Source organism: Anabrus simplex, chromosome 4 (assembly GCF_040414725.1).
Source record: "Anabrus simplex isolate iqAnaSimp1 chromosome 4, ASM4041472v1, whole genome shotgun sequence".
NCBI classification, from domain to species: Eukaryota; Metazoa; Arthropoda; class Insecta; order Orthoptera; family Tettigoniidae; genus Anabrus; species Anabrus simplex.
The window spans coordinates 370,968,779-370,990,733 of NC_090268.1; the positions used below are offsets into that span (position 1 = coordinate 370,968,779).

Below are 21,955 nucleotides of genomic sequence, written 5' to 3' on the forward strand. Positions count from 1 at the left end.
TTCGGCTACTGCAGCCGCCATGTTTTTTTTTTTTTTTTTTAATATTGCGGTCTGAGGGTTGGAGTCGGTTTTGATTACTTCACACAGCACGGGTGGCACACTACCTTATTATTTCGCCACCATTAGCGCTAGTAGTCACTTTCATGTTCCCGTAGGAAAGACTTTTTATTTTCTGTGGAATACCTCGATTCAGTTGTGTAACATCCATGAAATCATTACTGTCAATTGTATTAATGTCTGCTAGGCACGTTCATCCGTCCGTTTGACGGTATTGTAGATAACTGAAGATTCAGCTATGTGTCAGAAATTGCGTGAGGGAAGTGTTTCAGCTATCTCAACTAAGGACATCAGCTAGCGATGCAAGATTTTAACTACTATGATGTGTCATAATTATGGGTAGTAATTTTAAATATTGGTTAAATCCAGGGAAAGCAAAACGACAAAGGTTAGTTTTATGTCATTTAATATTAGTAGTTGAACATTTATTTTGTTCATATCGTGTATTGATAATGATTTCTTTTGTATGTTTTCCAGGCAAAACTGTCACCACCGTTCAAGTCATTACGAAGAAACGCAGTATACACTTTTACAGGACAGCTATGATGAATACAAAGACGGAGGCTATGCACTGCGTTCTCATAACCCTACATCATACTATGAAAAGAAATTGGAACCAGGAGATACTCTCTTAAGTTTGTCTCTGCAGTTCAATTGCCCGGTAATGACATTACTATTTTAATGCCTATATTTCATCCCAAAATTCATTCTGCTTGGTAATAATCCTAAGGTATAGCAATTACTTACTTGTGTTAAAAGGCTGCATTCTCCTTAACAGAGTGATTACCACTGCACCATTAGATTCATAAAAATTGATTCAATATTAGTGCTAACAAATCACAGTAGTAACAGCTGGGAGCTGTAAAATATTGAACTCTTGACCTGTCTTTGTGGACATCTATATGAGAAAGCTTTTGTACAGGGTCTTTATTTAGCATGCTTGGCAGCACCACTCAGAGCACGGTACGGCTGGCGCAATGACACTCGGTCGCTAGCTGGTATAATGCACGCTTTTCCTCGCCACTACTCACGGCAATTCACACTTACAGAAATTCATTTCTAGAGAAACTATTAGTCTAAAACCTACCTGGCATTACATTTAATGCTCAAAATGTTGTCCCTCAGCTGTCAAACACGCCTGACACCTCATAAATAGGTTTGCAGACACTCGACGAATCTCAGCTCGTGTGATGTCCGAAATGTGTAATATTCTCTTGTGTGAGGATTGTTCACACACACTTTTCCCTTCAGCTTCCCCCACAGGTAATAATCACAGGGATTTAAATCAGGAGATCTAGGGGGATAATTAACCACACGATCTTCGAAAACTTCCCGTATTACCTCCATAGACCGATTAGCAGTGTGTGCTGTCGCATTATCTTGCGTAAAGTAACCATTACTCCTTTCTTCTTCCGTCAGCTCTTGAAAGAATGGTCTGAGAATGAAGTCTATATATCGATCAGCATTTATTGTTTCGCGGAAAAATGTAGGCCCTATATTTCTGCAAGCACTTATTGCGCACCAAGCTCCTATTTTTACATCATGACGTGGACGGACATGCAGCTGGTGGGGATTTTCTGCACACTAGTAGTGATTTTGACTATTTACATAGCCACTTTGGTGTAGCCATACTTCATCAGTATAAAATAAAAGTTCTGGGTCAACATACCCATTGTGAACTGACTGAAGCAACCAGTTGCAGTACCGAACCGTAGCAAAACTGTCAGGTCCTTTTAAATATTGGGCAGGGTTGGGTTCGTACTGTTTTGCTTTTAACAGTTCTGTTGCTTTGTGGGCAGAAGGTAATGACACATTAGCTTGTACGGCGAGATGCGACGCGGATTTTGTTGGAGTTCTTTCCAGGAGAGCTCCTATTTTATCAAGCTTTTCCTCTGTTAAAACTGTTTGTCTCCTGCGTGATTTCTTGTTAAGAATGGACCCGGTGGTGCGGAACTTCTTTACTAATCTACGTACCGTACTCCTATGGGGAGGGAGGATTCCAGGAAATTTGCGAATGAATCGAAAGTGGCATTCTGTATAAGAAGAATGCTTTGCATAGCACAACACAACGAAAACACGCTGTTCTACTGTATATATCACTCGTTAAACACACGATTAGTATTCCTACAGAAACGACACTATTTTAAAGCAAATACATTTAACACGCTACCAATGCCGCAGATGAACTGAACTATGCTGTGTGTGAAGCAATGATTATCGCTACCGTACTGCATTAGATCATCTTAGCCGGTCATGAAGCTATATATCTCTCGGCAAGAGTCACCCGGCTGCGCTATCGCCTTCTGTGCGTGTTCTCCTTACACACGGAGCAGGCCATAAAAAAGGGCCCTGTAGTTTAGAATACTTCATTTATGCTTTTTCGAGTAGCATGAAACAGATTTTGTTCATGTGGTATAATCATGTTTGTTTCTTTCATTCTTCTGTCTCAGACTTGTCTTTAATAGAGTTAATAGGTGAGACAAATAGATAATTGAAATATAGCTTGCCATAGACTATATTTAAATACATTGAGGTGTGAAGTACAAGACACACAATATTCGTCAAATTATCATTTACTGCAACGATGAGAAATTTGTTACTTTTGAAACATGCTCTGAGGTTACATGCATACATTTGTTCAGCATAGAATGCTTTGCTATCGACCTATGGAATGGTAGAGGCCTAACAGTCGCCAATGGTCTTGTCACTAGCCTGATCTAACCAATCCGGACCAATGGTGTTGTCACCACCCAGCATGCTAAACTAATTCAGCTCGAATGAGCTGCTATCACCCTATGGAATGCTAGAGGCCTAATTGATTAGTCTCCTGACCAATGATTTTGTCACTAGTTGGACCTAACCAATCCAGACCAATGGCTTTGTCATGAGCCGTCATACTAAATTAATTCACCTTTTCACTACTGTCCAACATAGAATGCAGAATGCTAGAGGCCTAACAGCTGCTTCACCTCCCACCCCCTCCCCATTCGTATCACTAGTTCCGAAGTTCAAAAGTGCCACACCTAACAATGTCCCTGCCACTCATTCTTAAGTGCAAAAGTTGGCAGCCTTGTGCACTGTACTGTCACGTCGTCTGCGAGAAAGTAACAAATGTATCTAGGTGTCTGCGCTGAAGAAAGGCTGCATATGCTGAACTTACGCTGTACCGGTAGTTCTTAATAGTACTAATGTATGAGATTTATAAATGTGGAATAGAAAGAAGTCTTATGCTCAGAGGCATGATCTTTTTGCATTAATTTATGTTCGATTTCGCGAAAAGGAAACATTTTCGTGTTATTTCACGAAATACAGCTGACCCCATCGCCTTAATTTCACGTTAATCATTTCCTAAAATTATTCATAAACATTTTAATTTGTGAGATTTGTGAATTATTTATGTGGAAGATAGATAAATAAAGATAAACAATAATTATTCATTATTTATGTTTATGACAGAAACACCCTGTTCTCGAGCCAGGGGATTTCACCATTCAAAGTTAAAATCCCCAACCCGGCCTGGAATGGAGCCCGGGGCCCTCTGAACCGAAGATGATAATTCATTATTCCTTATGGAATCTTGTTTAGAGCTATCCTATAGCCATAATCAAGATTACATAACAAATTACCCTTTCAACCTACATGGAGTCCAACTCGTTGGCTGAATGGTCAGCGTACTGGCCTCCGGTTCAAAGGGTCCTGGGTTCGATTCCTGGCAGGGTCGCAGATTTTAAACTTAATTGGTTAATTCCAATGGCTCGGGGGGCTCTCATCTTCACAGACATGCAGGTCGCCTAATAGGCCGTCAGCGATAAAAAGACCCGCGCCAGGCCTCTCCGGGGGCCATATCCCATTATTATAACCTACATGGACGTAGCTTTCACCCTATGTGGCCATATTATTAATGGATTTTATAGAATATTAACATCAAGAGATACTTCTGTCGAAATGAGAAATCCTCATTCTGTCCTCTGTTTCCCTTCACATACGTAATATTGGAATACAATTTCAAGATCGTTATTTTACTTGAATTTCGCTGCATTTTCGCTTTTATCGCAAAATAGGCTAAGTAAATTTCGCTTTAAACTGGCCTTGTCGCTTTAATTCACTCTAATTCACGAAAACAAAATCGCTAATTTCTTAACCAGAATCATACGGTTCGTAAAGATATCTCCAAATCGCTTCAAAATATTTCTTGTCGCGCTTATCGTTAATGCAAAATTATCATGCCTCTACTTATGCTACTTCCATGTTCATTTTGTAAAACATATATGCAGATTGTGACTAAATTATGTTAAAAGTCCCTGAAATGAAATGGCAATTGGGTTTTAGTGCCGGGAGTTTCCGAGGACCTGTTCGGCTCTCCAGGTTGAGGTCTTTTGATTTGACTCCCGTAGGTGACCTGCGCGTCGTGATGAGGATGAAATGATGATTATTGTTTAGCTTATGGCTAGTACATAACTCTACATACAAATATTCAAAAATATAACAAACAATATAACACCTTAAACAATCAACCAACCTCTAAAACAGTTCATAAACTTAAATCCAAGCTGTCCAACCATTGTACAACCCCGTCAGAAGCACACACAAACTCCTTCAGCTGACCGGAGTATGACTTCCTAGGACATTCGGTGACAATATGACGGATGGTCTGTTTTCTCTCACCACAGTCGCACTCAGGGGAGGAGCGCATACCCCACATCTGCAACAATGACCCACATCGTCCATGACTGGTACGGACTCTGTTGAGAAGAGCCCAAGTTCTTCTGGGGAGATTAAAACCAGGTGGTGGGTGTTGGCGACTAAAGAGGGTCTCCACAAATCAATACTTATTTATTGCATATATTAAACTACAGGACCGGTTTCGACCTCATATTCAAGTTCATCTTCAGCTGAACCATACATACATATTTATATAATGAAGCTTTGATTAAGATTGTGTTGTTAAAGGAATGCATATGATGATGATGTACATTTAGTCACATACAAATGGGGCACGTCTTAGCGTGAACTGGCGTATATGTCATTCTGTACAATATTGCAACTGTATGTCTAAAATATTATGTTGAAGGTCTTAAAATTAGTGTATAAAATGTCTTTACTTAAACTAACTTATATATGTACAAGATAAATACAATATATAAAAACACTTCATGCATATGAACATTCGTTCTTGCTTGTTGGTCAATACATCGACTAACTTCCGTATTTAAGTCTTATTTACAGTTGTACACTTCAGCTGCTATTCTTGGAGTTTGTAAAATTGCATGGGTAAAAATTTTTTGTCTTGCTGTGTATATGTGGGATAAAACACTTTCAATTTTAAAAAGGTGCCAAATGTATGGATGAAATTCAACTAAAATATGTTCAGCTCTGCTGTGTGTGTTGCCCTTTTATTGGAACCAGTTCATGTTGTCCTGTGGCGTCCGTAAATTTGGATGACATTGGGTTCAAAGTAGTGGCTCCTTTCCCATTTGTAGCTGTGCAATGATGTTATGTTTATCTGTGGAAGATAAGATTGAGTTATAAGTGATATCATGTTGGAGGAATGTCTAACGGTTATGTGTGTGAATTGGAATATGTACTTACTGTTGTTGGTGTAGCTGAGTTGTGTTTGACGTGCGAGCCTGTAATGTACTACTTCGTGTTCTTCTTGGGCTCATACTAGCTGCTGTGAAGGGAAGGGAAGGAGGGGTATGGAGAGTTGTTGTTGTTGTTGTTGTTGTGGGGGTAGGGGTGGAGCTGGGTGTGTTGTTTGGTGTTTTTCTGTTGCGTGTCGCGTTCTGTTTATCGATTAACTTAAGGTAAGGGTTTTTTAGGGCGGGGATAACTGTATTGAAGATGATGTTAGTTTTTTCTGTGATTTCATTTATGTTGTAATTTTGATTGGTATACTGATCTAGAGTGATGTAAAATTCTTCTGTTATGTTGAGCAGGGGGTCTTTGGGGTTTATGTTTAGGATTTGCATATCGTTATCGATGTTTGTAAAACTGTGTTTATAGTCTGCGACATGTTGTCCTACCGAGGAAAAATGATTGTATTTCACCGCGTTTATGTGTTCCTCAATAGGACAACATGTCGCAGACTATAAACACAGCTTTACAAACATCGTTAGCGATATGCAAATCCTAAACATAAACCCCAAAGGCCCCCTGCTCAACATAACAGAAGAATTGTACATCACTCTAGATCAGTACACCAATCCAAATTACAACATAAATGAAATCACAGAAAAAACTAACATCATCTTCAATACAGTTATCCCTGCCCTAAAAAACCCTTACCTTAAGTTAATCGATAAACAGAACGTGACACGCAACAGAAAAACACCAAACAACACACCCAGCTCCACCCCTACCCCCACAACAACAACTCTCCATACCCCTCCTTCCCTTCCCCTCACAGCAGCTAGCATGAGCCCAAGAAGAACACGAAGTAGTACATTACAGGCTCGCACGTCAAACACAACTCAGCTACACCAACAACAGTAAGTACATATTCCAATTCACACACATAACCGTTAGACATTCCTCCAACACGATATCGCTTATAACTCAATCTTATCTTCTGCAGATAAACATAACATCATTGCACAGCTACAAATGGGAAAGGAGCCACTACTTTGAACCCAATGTCATCCAAATTTACGGACGCCACAGGACAACATGAATTGGTTCCAATAAAAGGGCAACACACACAGCAGAGCTGAACATATTTTAGTTGAATTTCATCCATACATTTGGCACCTTTTTAAAATTGAAAGTGTTTTATCCCACATATACACAGCAAGACAAAAAATTTTTACCCATGCAATTTTACAAACTCCAAGAATAGCAGCTGAAGTGTACAACTGTAAATAAGACTTAAATACGGAAGTTAGTCGATGTATTGACCAACAAACAAGAACGAATGTTCATATGCATGAAGTGTTTTTATATATTGTATTTATCTTGTACATATATATATATATATATATTAGTTTAAGTAAAGACATATTCTATACACTAATTTTAAGACCTTCAACATAATATTTTAGACATACAGTTGCAATATTGTACAGAATGACATATACGCCAGTTCACGCTAAGACGTGCCCCATTTGTATGTGACTAAATGTACATCATCATCATATGCATTCCTTTAACAACACAATCTTAAAGCTTCATTATATAAATATGTATGTATGGTTCAGCTGAAGATGACCTTGTATATGAGGTTGAAACCGGTCCTGTAGTTTAATATATGCAATAAATAAGTATTGATTGGTGGAAATCCTCTCCTATTTTTAATTGTGCAATTCGTCAATACGGAAATGAAGATTATAGAGTACGATAAAGAGGGTCTGCCATTCATCTGGAGCCGAGTTGGTCCACTCCAATTGCCATTCATCAGAACCGTTAAAGTTCCTATTGATGAGTTCCCTTGCAGTCTGAATGGGCGGAGATCTTGACTTCAGACGTCCATACCTAACAACCATGTCTTAATGAATGGGAAGACTTGGGTTCATTGTTATCTTCCTGAATTCGGGAATTAGGTTGTTTTGTCTGCGAATCCTTCGAGGTGTTATGTGGCTCAAGACTGGCAACCAGAAAAGAGGAGTAGATCTGACTGCGCCACTGACAGTGCGCATCGTCTGATTCAGAACAACATCAATATTCTTAACATAAGGGCTATTCAGCCAAACAGAAGAACAATACTCTGCTGAAGAGTATACCAGTCCCAGTGCTGACGACCTAAGAGTGGATGCTGATGCTCCCCATGTAGAACCTGCAAGTTTCTGAATGATATTGTTCCTGGTCTTCAGTTTAGCAGCGGTATTCATTAAATGTTTCCTGAAGGATAGTGTCCGATCAAAAGTTACTCCAAGGTACTTGGGGTTAGGATTGTGTGGTAGGGGAGAGTTGTCAAGGGAAACATTCAATGTTTGCCTGCCTGTTATTAAGGTGAGAGACAGGTTTCCGTTTTGCTGGTGCTAGGCATCAAACACCACTTATCAAAGTACTCGCTCAAAATGACAAGGTCTCTGTTCAGAATTGCTTCTATCTCATTCACATTGGATTGCTGAGTAACTATTGCTAGGTCATCCGCGTAAGCGAATTGGCGTGATGTAGTGCGGGGTATATCGGCAATGTACATATTAAACAGCAATGGAGGGAGCACAGATCCTTGAGGGAAACCATTGTTGAGCTTTTTAACTTTACTACGTTTGTTATCCAGAACTACCTGGATCAATCTATCTGATAGCATGTTGTTTATGAGTTGTGACATTACTCTGCATACAACAAGTTTAAAAAACTTATACACAACTCCCTCTCTCCAAACCGTATCATGAGTGGCTGTAAGATCTATGAACACTGCACCACTCTTCAGTCGTTTGTGGGTTGTTAACGCAAGAACTTGGTCTTCACAACTACGGTTAGGTCTAAAACCGGCTTGTTCTGCTGGGAGCGATCGTAAAATTATAGGGCTTATTCTATTGTAGATGAGCCGTTCCAGAAGTTTGTAACAAACACTCGTTAGAGCAATTGGACGATAACTTTCAGGACAATCGGAAGGTTTACCTGGTTTCAGAATAGCCAGAATCTTGGTTCGTTTGAACTCTGGAGGAAGTTTGCCTGTAATCAGAATATTTGACAAAAACCGTAACAACCATTTCCTTGTGTTCTTCCCACAATGCTTGAGGAATTCAGGGTGAATGCCATCAAAACCAGGTGCTTTACAGTTTTTTGTTGTCTTCCGAGCAGACAGGAGCTCTTCTTTGGTGAAAGGGGCAGAAATATTTGATGAACCAGTATTATGTCTTTTCATGTAGGTTAGTTCTTTTCTTATTAACCGATTGAGTTCTTTCTTGTGTTTTACTTTATACAATCCAGCAATCCTTTTGACAACTTGATCAGGTGATACAGCAGATGATGATGATGATGATGATGAAGACGACACATACACCAGGCCCCCATGCCAGCAAAATTAACCACTGATGGTTAAAATTCCCGACCTTGCCGGGAATCGAACCTGAGACCCCTGTGAACAAAGGCCAGCATGCTAACCATTTAACCATGGTGCTGGACATAGTCCCTGAAATAAGAAATGACAAGATTTTGAACAATCATAAATTCATATTAAACTTATTAGAAAACAACATACAGGAGAGTCCAAAGATAATTGACATTACTTTGTATTGTCCACAGTAGTAGAGAGGGTCGAGTTCTGTTGGTTACTTGTTTTCTGTGAAGCACAGCAAAACGCTGAACATATAGCACAATTTTACATTTGTTCCACTTCAATCTTGCATTGTTTTTTGCAGTGTCTGCTCGTGATTGCTTCCCATTACTGAATATCAACTGGTTTTCACCATCAAAACAGATGAAATCTGTGACTCTCTTATCCACAGCTCTCTTGAGCATAGAGGCCTTCCAGCAGTTGCACATGAGGGGTACTTCTGTAGGTATGCAAGACAAATTTGACTTGTGAATCCAAGATAAGGTAGATCTGATTTGTTGCCATTAATGCTTTCACGGTCCGTACTTACAGACGTGATATTTTATAGGCTTTTGGGCTTATGCCGTGTCAAGAAAATGAGGTGAAATTCTTTACGTTTCACAGATAACTGTGCTCTGCGTCATCAGAAGAAAATCTCAACTGTCTACAAGAAAGGCACAGTCTCTGCGAAACGTAAAGAATTTCTCCTCATTTTCATGACACGGCATAAGCCCAAAAGTCTATACAGTATCATGTCTATAGATCTGATTTGCTTATCTTTACCCATCTGTGTAGTTGTCAAGCATTGTCGACAGAAACATTCAGAGGGAAGGAAAACAATTGCCAATACTATTTTGTGCCTCTTACATTCACCCGAACATTTGCAACATTCTCATTCATTCTATCAACCCCTCCCATATAAGTATTGTACAATATGTCACATCATGTTTGATTGATCAGAATATACTTTTTACTTGCCTAGCTTTATCATCTTGTTTTGGTAACGGGTTTTACTGTGTAGAAAAGTCCTCTCAGTTCTAATTACTGCGTTGATGGGGTGAAAGTTCCTTTTGGGGATCATTGTAAGTATCTGGGTGTTAATATAAGGAAAGATCTTCATTGAGGTAATCACATAAATTGGGATTGTAAATAAAGGGTACAGATCTCTGCACATAGTTATGAGGGTGTTTAGGGGTTGTAGTAAGGATGTAAAGGAGAGGGCATATAAGTCTCTAGTAAGACCCCATCTAGAGTATGGTTCCAGTGTATGGGACCCTCACCAGGATTACTTGATTCAAGAACTGGAAAAAATCCAAAGAAAAGCAGCTCGATTGTTTTGGGTGACTTCCGACAAAAGAGTAGCGTTACAAAAATTTTGCAAAGTTTAGGCTGGGAAGAACTGGGAGAAAGAAGACGAGCTGCTTGATCGAGTAGTATGTTCCAAGCTGTTAGTGGAGAAATGGCGTGGAATGACATTAGTAGACGAATAAGTTTGAGTGGTGTCTTTATAAAGGTAGGAAAGATCACAATATGAAGATGAAGTTGGAATTCAAGAGGACAACTTGGGGCAAATATTGATTTATAGGAAGGGGAGTTAGGGATTGGAATAACTTACCAAGGGAGATGTTCACTAAATTTCCAATGCCATTGAAATCTTTTAAGAAAAGGCTAGGAAAACAACAGATAGGGAATCTGCCACCTGGGCAACTGCCATAAATGCAGATCAGTATTGATTGATTGATTGATTGATTGATTGATTGATTGATTGATTGATTGATTGAGATGAGAAGAATGCAAGAATGAGGAATGTGGCTACAAGCACCAACTTCCTGTTCAGCCCAGTGCTATTATTTCACGGATAAGGAATTTTATTTTGAGGCGGGCACCACTGCTTCGATATGTTTGGGTTCTAGTGAAAGAATTACTCTTAGTAATGATAAAGGTTACCAATTTGTTTTTGTTTTTTCTTTCTTTTCACAATTTGCTTTACGCCGCACCGACACAGATAGGTCTTGTGGCGACAATGGGATCGGAAAGGCCTGGGAGTGGGAAGGAAGCAGCTGTAGCCGTAATTAAGGTACAGCCCCAGCTTTTGCCTGGTGTGAAAGTAGTAAACCACGGAAAACCATCTCGAGGGCTGCCAACAGTGGGGCACGAACCCACTATTTCTCGGATGCAAGCTCATAGGTACGCGCCCCTAACCGCACGACCAACTCGCCCGGTGTAAATAATAATAAATGTCTGGAAATTTCATCAAAATCAATCTCTCCAATTTTAATAAAGCATGATAAATCCTTCTTTTCTCCCAGGACGTGTACATCAGGCCGTGTTGTGGTCACCTTCATCGGGCTAAAATGACTAGAAAGGGTAGGGAACTGCACCTGGGTTGAATACCTTCCCACTGACTTGAAATCAACCAGCTGTTTTCTATTATAATATATCCACACCTAAGCATTTCATCATACCTTTGTTATAAACAAGCATACGATAATGAATCTTACACAAATAAACCTTAGACTAGAAAGTTCCCCACTAACACTTGAACTATTGCACATAACAAAGATAAAAGTACATGGTAAAACATGGTTCCTCTTCTTAATACGTTTTGTTAGTCCACAATTAAAATATAATTTCCAAATGCTGCACATTTACATGCAAAAAGTATCCACTATGGAAAACCTCCCAGCTTGTACATCTAACATATCAAATTACCATAATTCTGAATTACACTTAATAATGTATGTTTTGGGGTTGTGATATCTGTCTCGTTGCATTAACATAGTTCGTAAGTATCACTTTACAGTGCATTAAGTCTGCAACATACACACTTTGAGAATAATAAAGTTTGCACTTTCTATCACTAATCTTCAAATAAATAAGTGCAGATTATTGCAGTAGGTTAGTATAAAGGTTATCAATATGGTACTCAGAAAAATGCTTTGAACACTATGTGAAAATATGAACGATGAAGTTAATAGAATGATCAGTTTGAGAGTGAATGAAAGGCCTTAAGTACAGTACCGAGGAAAAAATGAAAATGTAGCCTGCATGGGAACACAGTAATCTTAGGATTTTGAACAGCTATGAAAGAATGATGAGCAACGACAATAACAACGGATAAATGACAAACTGAGAAAGGAACACGAACGAATGCAGAACAACGCAACAGCAATGAACGGACACAGCTGTATTACAACTGATAGGAGCGAAGAGTTGCCAGTAGAAGATAATAGAAAGTCGCCTGGGTAGTAGTGGGGTTGCTAACGATTACGTCACTGACTCTGCTGGCGAAAACCCCTTCGCCTCACCGGGCATGTGCATTCTTCTGAACTCCGAACAATACTTACTTGAGTACAAGCAAAGTTAACAATGTTATCATTATAATGGATCTGGGTGATACCATTTTCATTACCCCTGTAGGTGGGAGATGCAGGTGAAGAATACACCCATGGTATCCCCTGCCTGTCGTAAGAGGCAACTAAAGGTGCCCCAGAGGCTCTGAACTTGGGAGTGTGGGTTGGCGACCATGGGGCCCTTAGCTGAGTCCCGGGATTGCTTACACTTACTTGTGCCAGGCTCCTCACTTTCATCTATTCTGTCCGACCTCCCTTGTTCGACTCTTGTTCTTTTCCGACCCTGACGGTATTAGAGCATTCGAGGCCTCGGGAGTCTTTCCTTTTCACGCCCTTTGTGACCCTTGCCTTTCTTCCTCCGTTACTTCATTTTTTGAAGTGACGCAGATGAAGAATACACCCACGGTATCCCCTGCCTGTCGTAAAAGGAGACTAAAAGGGGCGACCAAGGGATGATTGCATCAGAACCAAAGAACTACTTGTGATTAGTACTACCATCATGCAGGGAACACCATGGGTCGCCTTTACTTATGAGTAGTACCACTCTGTTAGGTACTCAATAGTTTTGTGATTCGTAGCAGTAGAGCGGGGTTCACTGTAGGTTTCCAGTACCTGTGATTAGTACCACTAAAAGCGGAACACCATGGTCTTATGTTGCCTGTGATTAGTAGGCCTACCATTAAGTGAGAAACACCACGGGTCTGGGCATTGCCTGTAGTTAATAACACAATATGAGTGACACAGTGGATCTTCGTTGCCTATGATTAGTACCCACTATATGCGGAACACCACGGGAATACCGGCGCTCGTGATCAGTACACCTAGGTGAGGAACACTATGGGTTTGCGTTGCAGATGAGATTCGTACCATAATGTTCGGAACTCGGCGAGTTTATGCTACCTTTGATTAGTACCGCAACCTGACAAATACCATGGTTCTCCTTTACCTACTAGCGATAAGTGCCATTATGAGGGACCGTTGACATGGATATTGAACTCCTTTAGACAACAAGCATCATTGATTCACGATTGTGCTTTGGAAACAGTCCCTTGGTCCGTAATATTGTTTCTGGTCAGGTGAGGCATTGTGGGTTGGATCCACTGATTGTTTTAAATTCATATTCATTCCTTCATACTTTATCATCACGTTTTGAATTCTGGTTAGTGGATGAATTTTGTACTTTAAAATTGTTATTGTATTTCGTATCATTTCGTACCATTAGGGGCTGATGACCTAGATGTTAGGACCCTCTAAACAACAAACATCATCATCATTTTCATTTGCAGTTACTTGGTTAAATGATCCTCTTGGTTTTTTCCTTGAAAATGCTTGTCAGAGGGGTATTTTCGGTGGGATTATATGTAACCATACCTGTTGCTTTGAAACCTCTTTCCTTCAAGTTATCAAGAAGATTTATGCTAATAAACAATTATCAAAGAAAATACTATATTTTTCTTTGGTCATTTTTCCATCATATTCAACACAACAGGTCCACCAACTCCAACTTCAGGTTACATACTGTATTTCGAGTATTGGCTCCCTTATAGACGTCTGCTTCAATGAGGTAACCCAGTCGTGTGCATGCACACCATGCCTTATAATCAAAACAAATTGGTTTCCCATGCATGTGTTGTTTACTGCCATGCCAACCAAAATAGGGTATTGCGGATTCATCCACACATAGATTCATTTCTCCAAAGAAACGCTCAAGCCATTTTTTTACAAGTTTCCATAATGCGGCAACTTTAGCATAAAATTCAGGTTTGGCTCACCCTTTTGAAAAGCATAGATAGTTGTATAATCACGAATCATGTCCATTACTTCATTATAAGAGCTCAAGAAGCTCCACTAGTTCACCATTGCTGTCTTGGAGCCATTTAGGCAGTTCATACTCTTGTTCCTGGTGCGCTGGATCTGGTGCATTGTTTTCCTCTTCTTTGTGGACGACTTCTTTGTTGTAGCCGTTTGTTGGGTTTCAAAAGCAGTAATAGTACTAACAGGAGATAAAGTAGCAACACAATCCATAGACATTGTTGGGGTAGAAGTACCATCATTGACTTCACTTGGTGTGTTTATTTGGCCCAACTCTGTGACTACACCTACTATTCCCCCTTCATTGACTTTTAAAAATCGTTTTCATTGATGCCTCAGCCATAGATAGTAATTGCTTACCGGGCGAGTTGGTTTTACAGTTAGGGGCACAGAGCTCTGAGCTTGCATCTGGGGGATAGTGGGTTTGAACCCCACTGTTGGCAGCCCTGAAGATGGTTTTCCATGGTTTCCCATTTTCACACCAGGCAAATGCTGGGGTTGTACCTTAATTAAGGCCACGGCTGCTTCCTTCCATTCCTAGTCCTTTCCCATCCCGTTGTCACCATAAGACCTATCTGTGTCGATGCGACGTAATGCAAATAGCAAAAAAAAATCTTGGTTGTTGGTTCCTCAAAAAATTCACCTGGAAGTTTGATAGTTTTCCCATATACCATCTGTGCAGTTGGATGGCTTGACGTTTCTCGAAGCGCGGTCCGCAGTCCTAGTAAGACAGTCGGTAGGATTTCTGTCCATTTAGTGGTATTACGAGCCTTGATAGCTGACTTCAGAGTCCTATGCAGTCTCTCAACTTTGCCATTACACTGGGGATGATATGGTGTAGTATGCTGAAGTTTTATCCCACAAATTATAGCCAAGTTTTGAAACAATTGAGATCTGAACTGTGCTTCTCGAACAGTGATTACACGTAATGGAACACCGAATCTTGCAATCCAGTGTTGATAGAAAGCTTTTGACCCTTTTCCCGCTCTTATATCTTCAAGAGGGATAAATTCTATCCAGGATGTGAAGTGCTCAATACAGGTTAAACAGTAGGTCATGCCATTGGACGGTGGCAGCAGTGCGATGAGGTCAATGTGTGCAACACAGAAGCGATCATCAGGCTCCTCATATTCTTCAAGTTGCGATTTAGTATGTCGAGTGGTCTTTGCTTTCTGGCAGCTGATACAGGATCTAGTCCATTGTCGTGCATCACATCTTATGCTAGGCCAAATAAATCGAGTAGTTAGCATCTTCACTGTAGTCTTTATTCCAGGATGAGCGAAACCATGTAAATGCAGAAATATTTGGCGATGAAATGGCTTCGGAATGTAAGGTCTGATGTTTGCAGCGGAAATGTCGCACCAAAGCTTTCCTCCTGATGTAAGCTGATATTGCTTAAACTGTAGGGATTTATTGTCATTCAGAAGTTGCTGCAATTCTTCACTTTGAAGCTGGCTATTAGCAGTTTTATCATTGTCCATTATTGATACTTCATCAGCTCTTAGATAATGCGTCGGCAACAATGTTGTCTTGACCACTGACATGACGAATATTTGTTGAAAATTGTGATATGTACTGCAGTTGTCTCATCTGCCTAGGAGATGCTTTTTCGTTTCTTTGCTTGAAAGCAAACGTGAGCGGCTTGTGGTCATTGAAGATAAAGTTTCTACCCTCCGGTAGATGTTTGAACTTCTTTACAGAAAGATAAATTCCCAACAATTCTTTGTCATAGGTACTATAAACCTTCTGCGACTGACCCAGCTTCTGTGAAAAGAATGAAATCGGTCTCCAACTTCCATTTTCCAATTGCTGGAGTACAGAACCAACCATAAAATCTGATGCATCAGTGAACAGTGCTAGAGGCAGGTCAGGGTTAGGAAAAGTTAATAATGCTGCATTTACGATATCATATTTACACTTTTCAAACATTTTCTTTGCTTCCTCAGTCCACTGAATAGGTCTGTTGTCCTTCTTTTTTGCTCCATTAAGGTAGTCATGCAGAACGGCTCGAGTTTGTGCAGTGTCTTTCAGTTAACGTCAGTAGTAGTTGACTACACGAAGGAATGTACGAAGCTCATGGATTTTGTCAGGTAACTTGTAATCCAAAATTGCTTGTACTTTCTGAGGTAGGGGACGAGAGCCCTCTGGTGTTATCCAATATCCAAGAAAGCCTGATTCATTTACACCAAATACTGACTTTGAGATATTGATACGAAATCCATTCCTAGGAAGCCGTTCCAGGACTAGTTGTAGTTGTGACTTATGCTCTTCTATACTGGCTGATGCGATTAAAATATCATCCAAGTACGGAAACATGAAATCCAGTTCATACAGAACTTAATTTATAAATCGCTGGAATGTTGAAGGTGCATTTCGAAGGCCAAAACTTTCATAACGTTAAACTCATGTAGTCCAAACTGTGATGATAGCAGTCTTAGGCTTATCTTCTTCAGCTATAGGTATCTGAAAGTATGCCTTGAATAGATCAGTTTTGGAAAATATTTTCTTGCCTTGCAGGATACAGTGGAAATCTTCTATCCTGGGAAAAGAGTAACGGTCTGGAACTGTTCTTTCATTTAATCGCCTATAATCACCACATGGGCGTATTGTGCCATCCTTTTTGGGAACCATGTGAAGAGGACCAGCCCATGAGGATTTAGATGGCCTAATAATTCCATTGTCTATCATGAATTTGAATTCTTGTTTTGCCTCTTCTATACGTTTTGGGTCTAGCTGTCTAGCCCTAGAAAACACAGGTGGACCTTCAGTGGTAATATGATATTTGATATCATGCTTAATTTCTCCAGGAATTAAATTCGGCTTAGCTATATCTGGGTACTGCAACAATAAGTCTGAAAACGTAATGTTTTGACTCATAGAACTGACAGCATTTTCTTCTGCAATTGGCACTTCACCCTCAGTGCAGATCTTGGTTACACCATCTATCAATCTCTTGTTGCGCACATCCACTAGTAACTGGAATTTACTCAGAAAATCAGCTCCCAATATGGCCTTATTGACCTTTTCTACAATAAATGGCCACTGGAAATGGCTTCAAAGTCCTAAATCAATGGTATGTAGTTCAATTCCGAATGTAGGAATTTCGGTCCTGTTAGCAGCATATAATTTATAAGTCAAATCAATTTTAGATTTCGGTGTAGCTGGGACCAGTGAGACATCAGCCCCATTGTCAACTAAAAATTGCAGTCCTGATGTTTCGTCCATGACAAATAGGCGAGTTTTGCGACTGTTGACTTGGGCAGCTGAATTTGCTGCTAATTCAGCTGCAGTTTCCCGTTTTCCTGACCTGACCAACTACGTGGAGGAGTACATTTTTCTTGTTTACAATGGCATCCAAATTGAAAATGGTAGTAGCAACATTTGCCTCCAGGGTTAAACCTCTTCCTGGATTTACTACGGCTATTGCTACGACAGCGATGTTCACCCCTATGCTGAGATCTACTCTGATGACCGATGGATAATGAAGATATTTGTTCCTCCAGTCCCGAAATTCAAGACGTTCGTAACGGACTGCAGGTTGTTGTTCCCGGTCACCATGTTTAACTGAATATGATTCATGACGGGGATTCATTTCCATTATTTTATATGATAGCGACTTTATCACGTCCTTCATCACTATCAATGAAAATGTACTTAATGGAATCAGGCAGATTTTCTAACCACAGAGGTTTTAAGACCTTATCCGACACATCTACTCCGGCTAAAGCTTGCATTTTGTGCAATAACTGACTAGGCTTCTAGTCTCCCAACTCGATTCCAGTAATTAGACTCTTAATGTGTTTATCCTCACTTTCCTTAAATATATTTAATAGTCGTTCCTTAGCCAATGAATATCTGTTCATATCACTACCCTTAATAATGTCTCCCCCTGTGGGTGAGGGCGGTAGAATAACACCCACGGTATCCCCTGCCTGTCGTAAGAGGCGATTAAAAGGGGCCTCAGGGGCTCCGAACTTTGGAGCGTGGGTTGGCGACCACGGGGCCCTCAGCTGAGTCCTGGCATTGCTTCCACTTACTTGTGCCAGACTCCTCACTTTAATCTATCCTGTCCGACCTCCCTTGGTCAACTCTTGTTCTTTTCCGACCCCGACTCTATTAGGTTTGCGAGGGCTAGGGAGTCTTTCATTTTCACGCCCTTCGTGGCCCTTGTCTTCCTTTGGCCGATATCTTCATTTTTCGAAGTGTCGGATCCCTTCCATTTTTTACCTCTGATTAGTGTTATATAGAGGATGGTTGCCTAGTTGTACTTCCTCTTAAAACAATAATCACCACCTTAATAATGTCCCATATATTTTCTATATATTTAAGATCTAGTTGAGACACTAAATGGTTAAATTTAGTTTCTTCTGCCTTAATTTTACAAATACTAGATTGAGCCTCCACTTGATAAAACCAAATTTCCGGTCTCTGTCCAAAAAGGTGGAATTTTTATGCTAACCTTATTTGCTTCTGGTCGATCTTCGGGCACGCTTTCGTTATTCGCCATATCTTCTCTAGATCACATCGGGGTCACCGCTATGTACCACTCATGTTCGTATTATTGTCTGGATGTAGTCCAAGATATTATACACGTGTACCTTAGACCATTTATTACATTAAATGTTTGCATTGACACTATTAACAACTCATCATTCTCATAAAAAAAAGAATAACACACTTGTTGCTATGTATGTACATGTTACCAACTTCAACAAACTAAAACCGTTAAATAGTAAAAAGAAGTAGTTCAAAACTCTGTGCCCTTACAGTTCCAAGTCTTTTATGATTCCAGAACGCTTGAGAGATGCTTGTTGGTCAGAAAGTATCAAGATGTTTCTATTTTGATGGGCCCTTTATGCTACTCTCTGGTATAATGGCCATTATGGCAAAGATCTCAGCACCAAGTTCGATAGCTGCAGTCGCTTAAGTGCGGCCATTATCCAGTATTCGGGAGATAGTAGGTTCGAACCCCACTGTCGGCAGCCCTGAAAATGGTTTTCTGTGGTTTCCCATTTTCACACCAGGCAAATGCTGCGGCTGTACCTTAATTAAGGCCACGGCCACTTCCAACTCCTAGCCCTATACCCGCGGTCACAGTCATTGCATCGAAACTTATACACCCCTGTCTCGGAGTAGGGATTACTTGTATTAATTGCTGTAGTGTTATGTAATACTTCTGCGCCATCCTTCTGTTATCTGTTCTGAATTAGATCTTAATGTTCCGCTTCTTAAAAATATTCGTGACCTTATAAACATCTTTATTAAACGTTGAAAAAGCTTTTTGTTTTGGTTTATCTTTAATCAAAGTGGTGCAAGGGCGATACTTAAACTTACTAATTATATGTTCTATAAAGTCCTCTTTAAAGCCATTAGTCTTGGCCGTTAACTGGATGATATTCAGTTCTTTGTTCAAATTGCACTTAGACATAGGTACCTTGAAGGCACAATCCACCAGGCTATTATAAGTCGTGTATGTATGGGATTGTGAGTGCGTCGAATCTTGCTTTATCGTGGCGGCTGTCTGTGTAGGATTTCTGTAAATAATGAATGAAAATGAGGAAGTGGGCCTATTAATCTTCAGGTCCAAGAAATAAATTGACTTCTCTTTCGGATTCCAGAGTGAACTTTATATGTGTGTCTTAAGATTATTGAGAGTGGTTGACGCATCAATTACACGTTCGTCTAGTATCACGAACGTGTCATCCACATACCTGGACCAAACACCAACAAACTTGAATGTATACAGTTTTAACTCAGTATATTTGAACCTTGAAGGCCAGTGCTATTTGAACTGACCCACAAGGTGTTAAAATAAAACGAATAATTTAAGCAATATCAAGTAAACCAGAAACAAGATCGAACTCTGTACCCCCAGGATGAAAAACTTTGATTGCGCACAAAACTTATTTTTCTTCAGGTTGTTTTTAATTGTGACATTTGATCCACAAGTTGTGAACTTGTGGAAATATGAGACAATCAATTTGTATTTTATCTAAATATATATTTTAATATAAGTTCTATAGGAGTTAGTTGTACAAAAATGTTGATGTATATTTTATATTACTTGCCAGTTTTTCATGACTTTCTTGCAGTTGATGATGGCGCTAAAGAAACGCCGAAACGAGTACTGCTAAATAAAGTTAATATGTTGTAATACATTCAGGCAACATTGTTTTATATTGAATAGATGGGACCTCTAAAAACTTTATAAGTATTTGTGATCTCGGTTCAATATAGATAAAATAAAAGATTAAATTTCTTATGCGATAAAATGAAATTATTCCCCATAGCTTGTGTAAATGGCCCCACAGTATATTGTAGAATCTCTGTGATGTATCTTGGACCATTTATGTTGCAAGCAATAGGCTCTATAGGTATCTGGTTACCCATTATAATGCCACCCCAAAACATGATGGATCCATCACCATGTGAATGAACATCTTATACAATCCAACCCTGATTGTATCCTGGTTTTGTTGCAAAAGCAAACATGGTGCCACTCTTCCATCATCTAGTTTCTGTGAGCTAGTCTAGTTTGGTACAGTTCAGTAGATACAGTACAAAACGTCATGCAGGCCTTCTGGAGTGACGATCTACCTGGTCCAGCTTTCTGTATATACAATACAGTAAAACCTCGTTAAGACGTTTCTGCATGCTACAAAGAAAAATGATGTGTTAGGCAGAACAATCTATTACTGAACATACAAATGAAAACTATCCAACAGGGTTATGGAAACACTAGATACAATTTTTTTCCGACATGAGGGCATTTTACGTCGTGTATCCGCGGGTAAAGTGAAAACTATATCTACCATTTCTAAAGATGAAATGTATGTATGTATGTATGTATGTATGTATGTTGGGTATTCAGCCCGAAGGCTGGTTTGATCCTCTGCAGCTTCGCCAACAGCTGTCATATATAGCCTAGGCGTCACTGAAGAGGCGTACTAGGGAAATGAGGAGTGAGGTAATTTCCCGTTGCTTTCCTCACCGAGCCAGCAGTTGCTATTACATATCATTCTGCCAAGCCCACTGAAATGTCTGCACCAACCGACCCTATGAGCAATATTTTCACACCATTCATAACAGGGACTGGCTGTATAAGGAATGGTATTACTAGTATCACTCATACCTCAGTCACTTTCATATTGTCAAAGCCAAGGATGAGACTGAGACAGGTCAATGAAAGTAACAAATTTGATATAGCCCATACCAGGAGACGTAGTGCTCTGTAAACACTACAACTCGCCAGCAAAGGCGTTCTAAAGATGAAAGGAAAGTATTAAAAGGTGTGAAAAACATGAGGACAAATATGAAAACCTTTTCCACTGGGGCTTATAAAATAATAGTGCACTGAAAGGTGTGAAAAACACCAGACAACAAATATGGAAATATTTGTATGGGGGCCCATAAAAATATCAAAGTATTATTGCAGGTCACACTCTTTCTGAAAGGAATGTTAGTCGAAGCATTTTATTTTGGGTTAATAAGTATTATTTTTTTGTCACACTATTAGACAATAAATTGGATGTTACACTCATCCAAATGCAACAGCAAGGAATGACTTTGGCTTCCATTTTTAATTCAGCAAAACTTCGACCAGGACCAACTTAAGTAATCAAGTCAAAGCTGGAAGGTGTGAGTTTCAACATTCGCTCAAGACTGACTCCAATTCTCAGTCGGTCTTGATTCGCGCCACCTCTGTGCACTTAAAGACCGTATGTGAAAGCATTTTGCGATGGATTTTAATTTT

The 21,955-nt window shown here is 39.8% G+C and overlaps 1 protein-coding gene across 1 annotated transcript in view; it reads left to right on the forward strand.

The window, feature by feature from the left end:
- The first annotated feature begins 245 nt into the window (after window positions 1-245).
- LOC136872737 (lysM and putative peptidoglycan-binding domain-containing protein 3) overlaps window positions 246-21,955 on the forward strand; it is a 35,437-nt gene continuing 13,727 nt past the window's right edge. Inside the window, exons 1-2 of the mRNA XM_067146566.2 lie at window positions 246-445; window positions 535-718. Coding sequence (XP_067002667.1) covers window positions 393-445; window positions 535-718 — 237 coding nt within the window. The 5' untranslated portion in view covers window positions 246-392. The remainder of the gene's footprint in view (window positions 446-534; window positions 719-21,955) is intronic.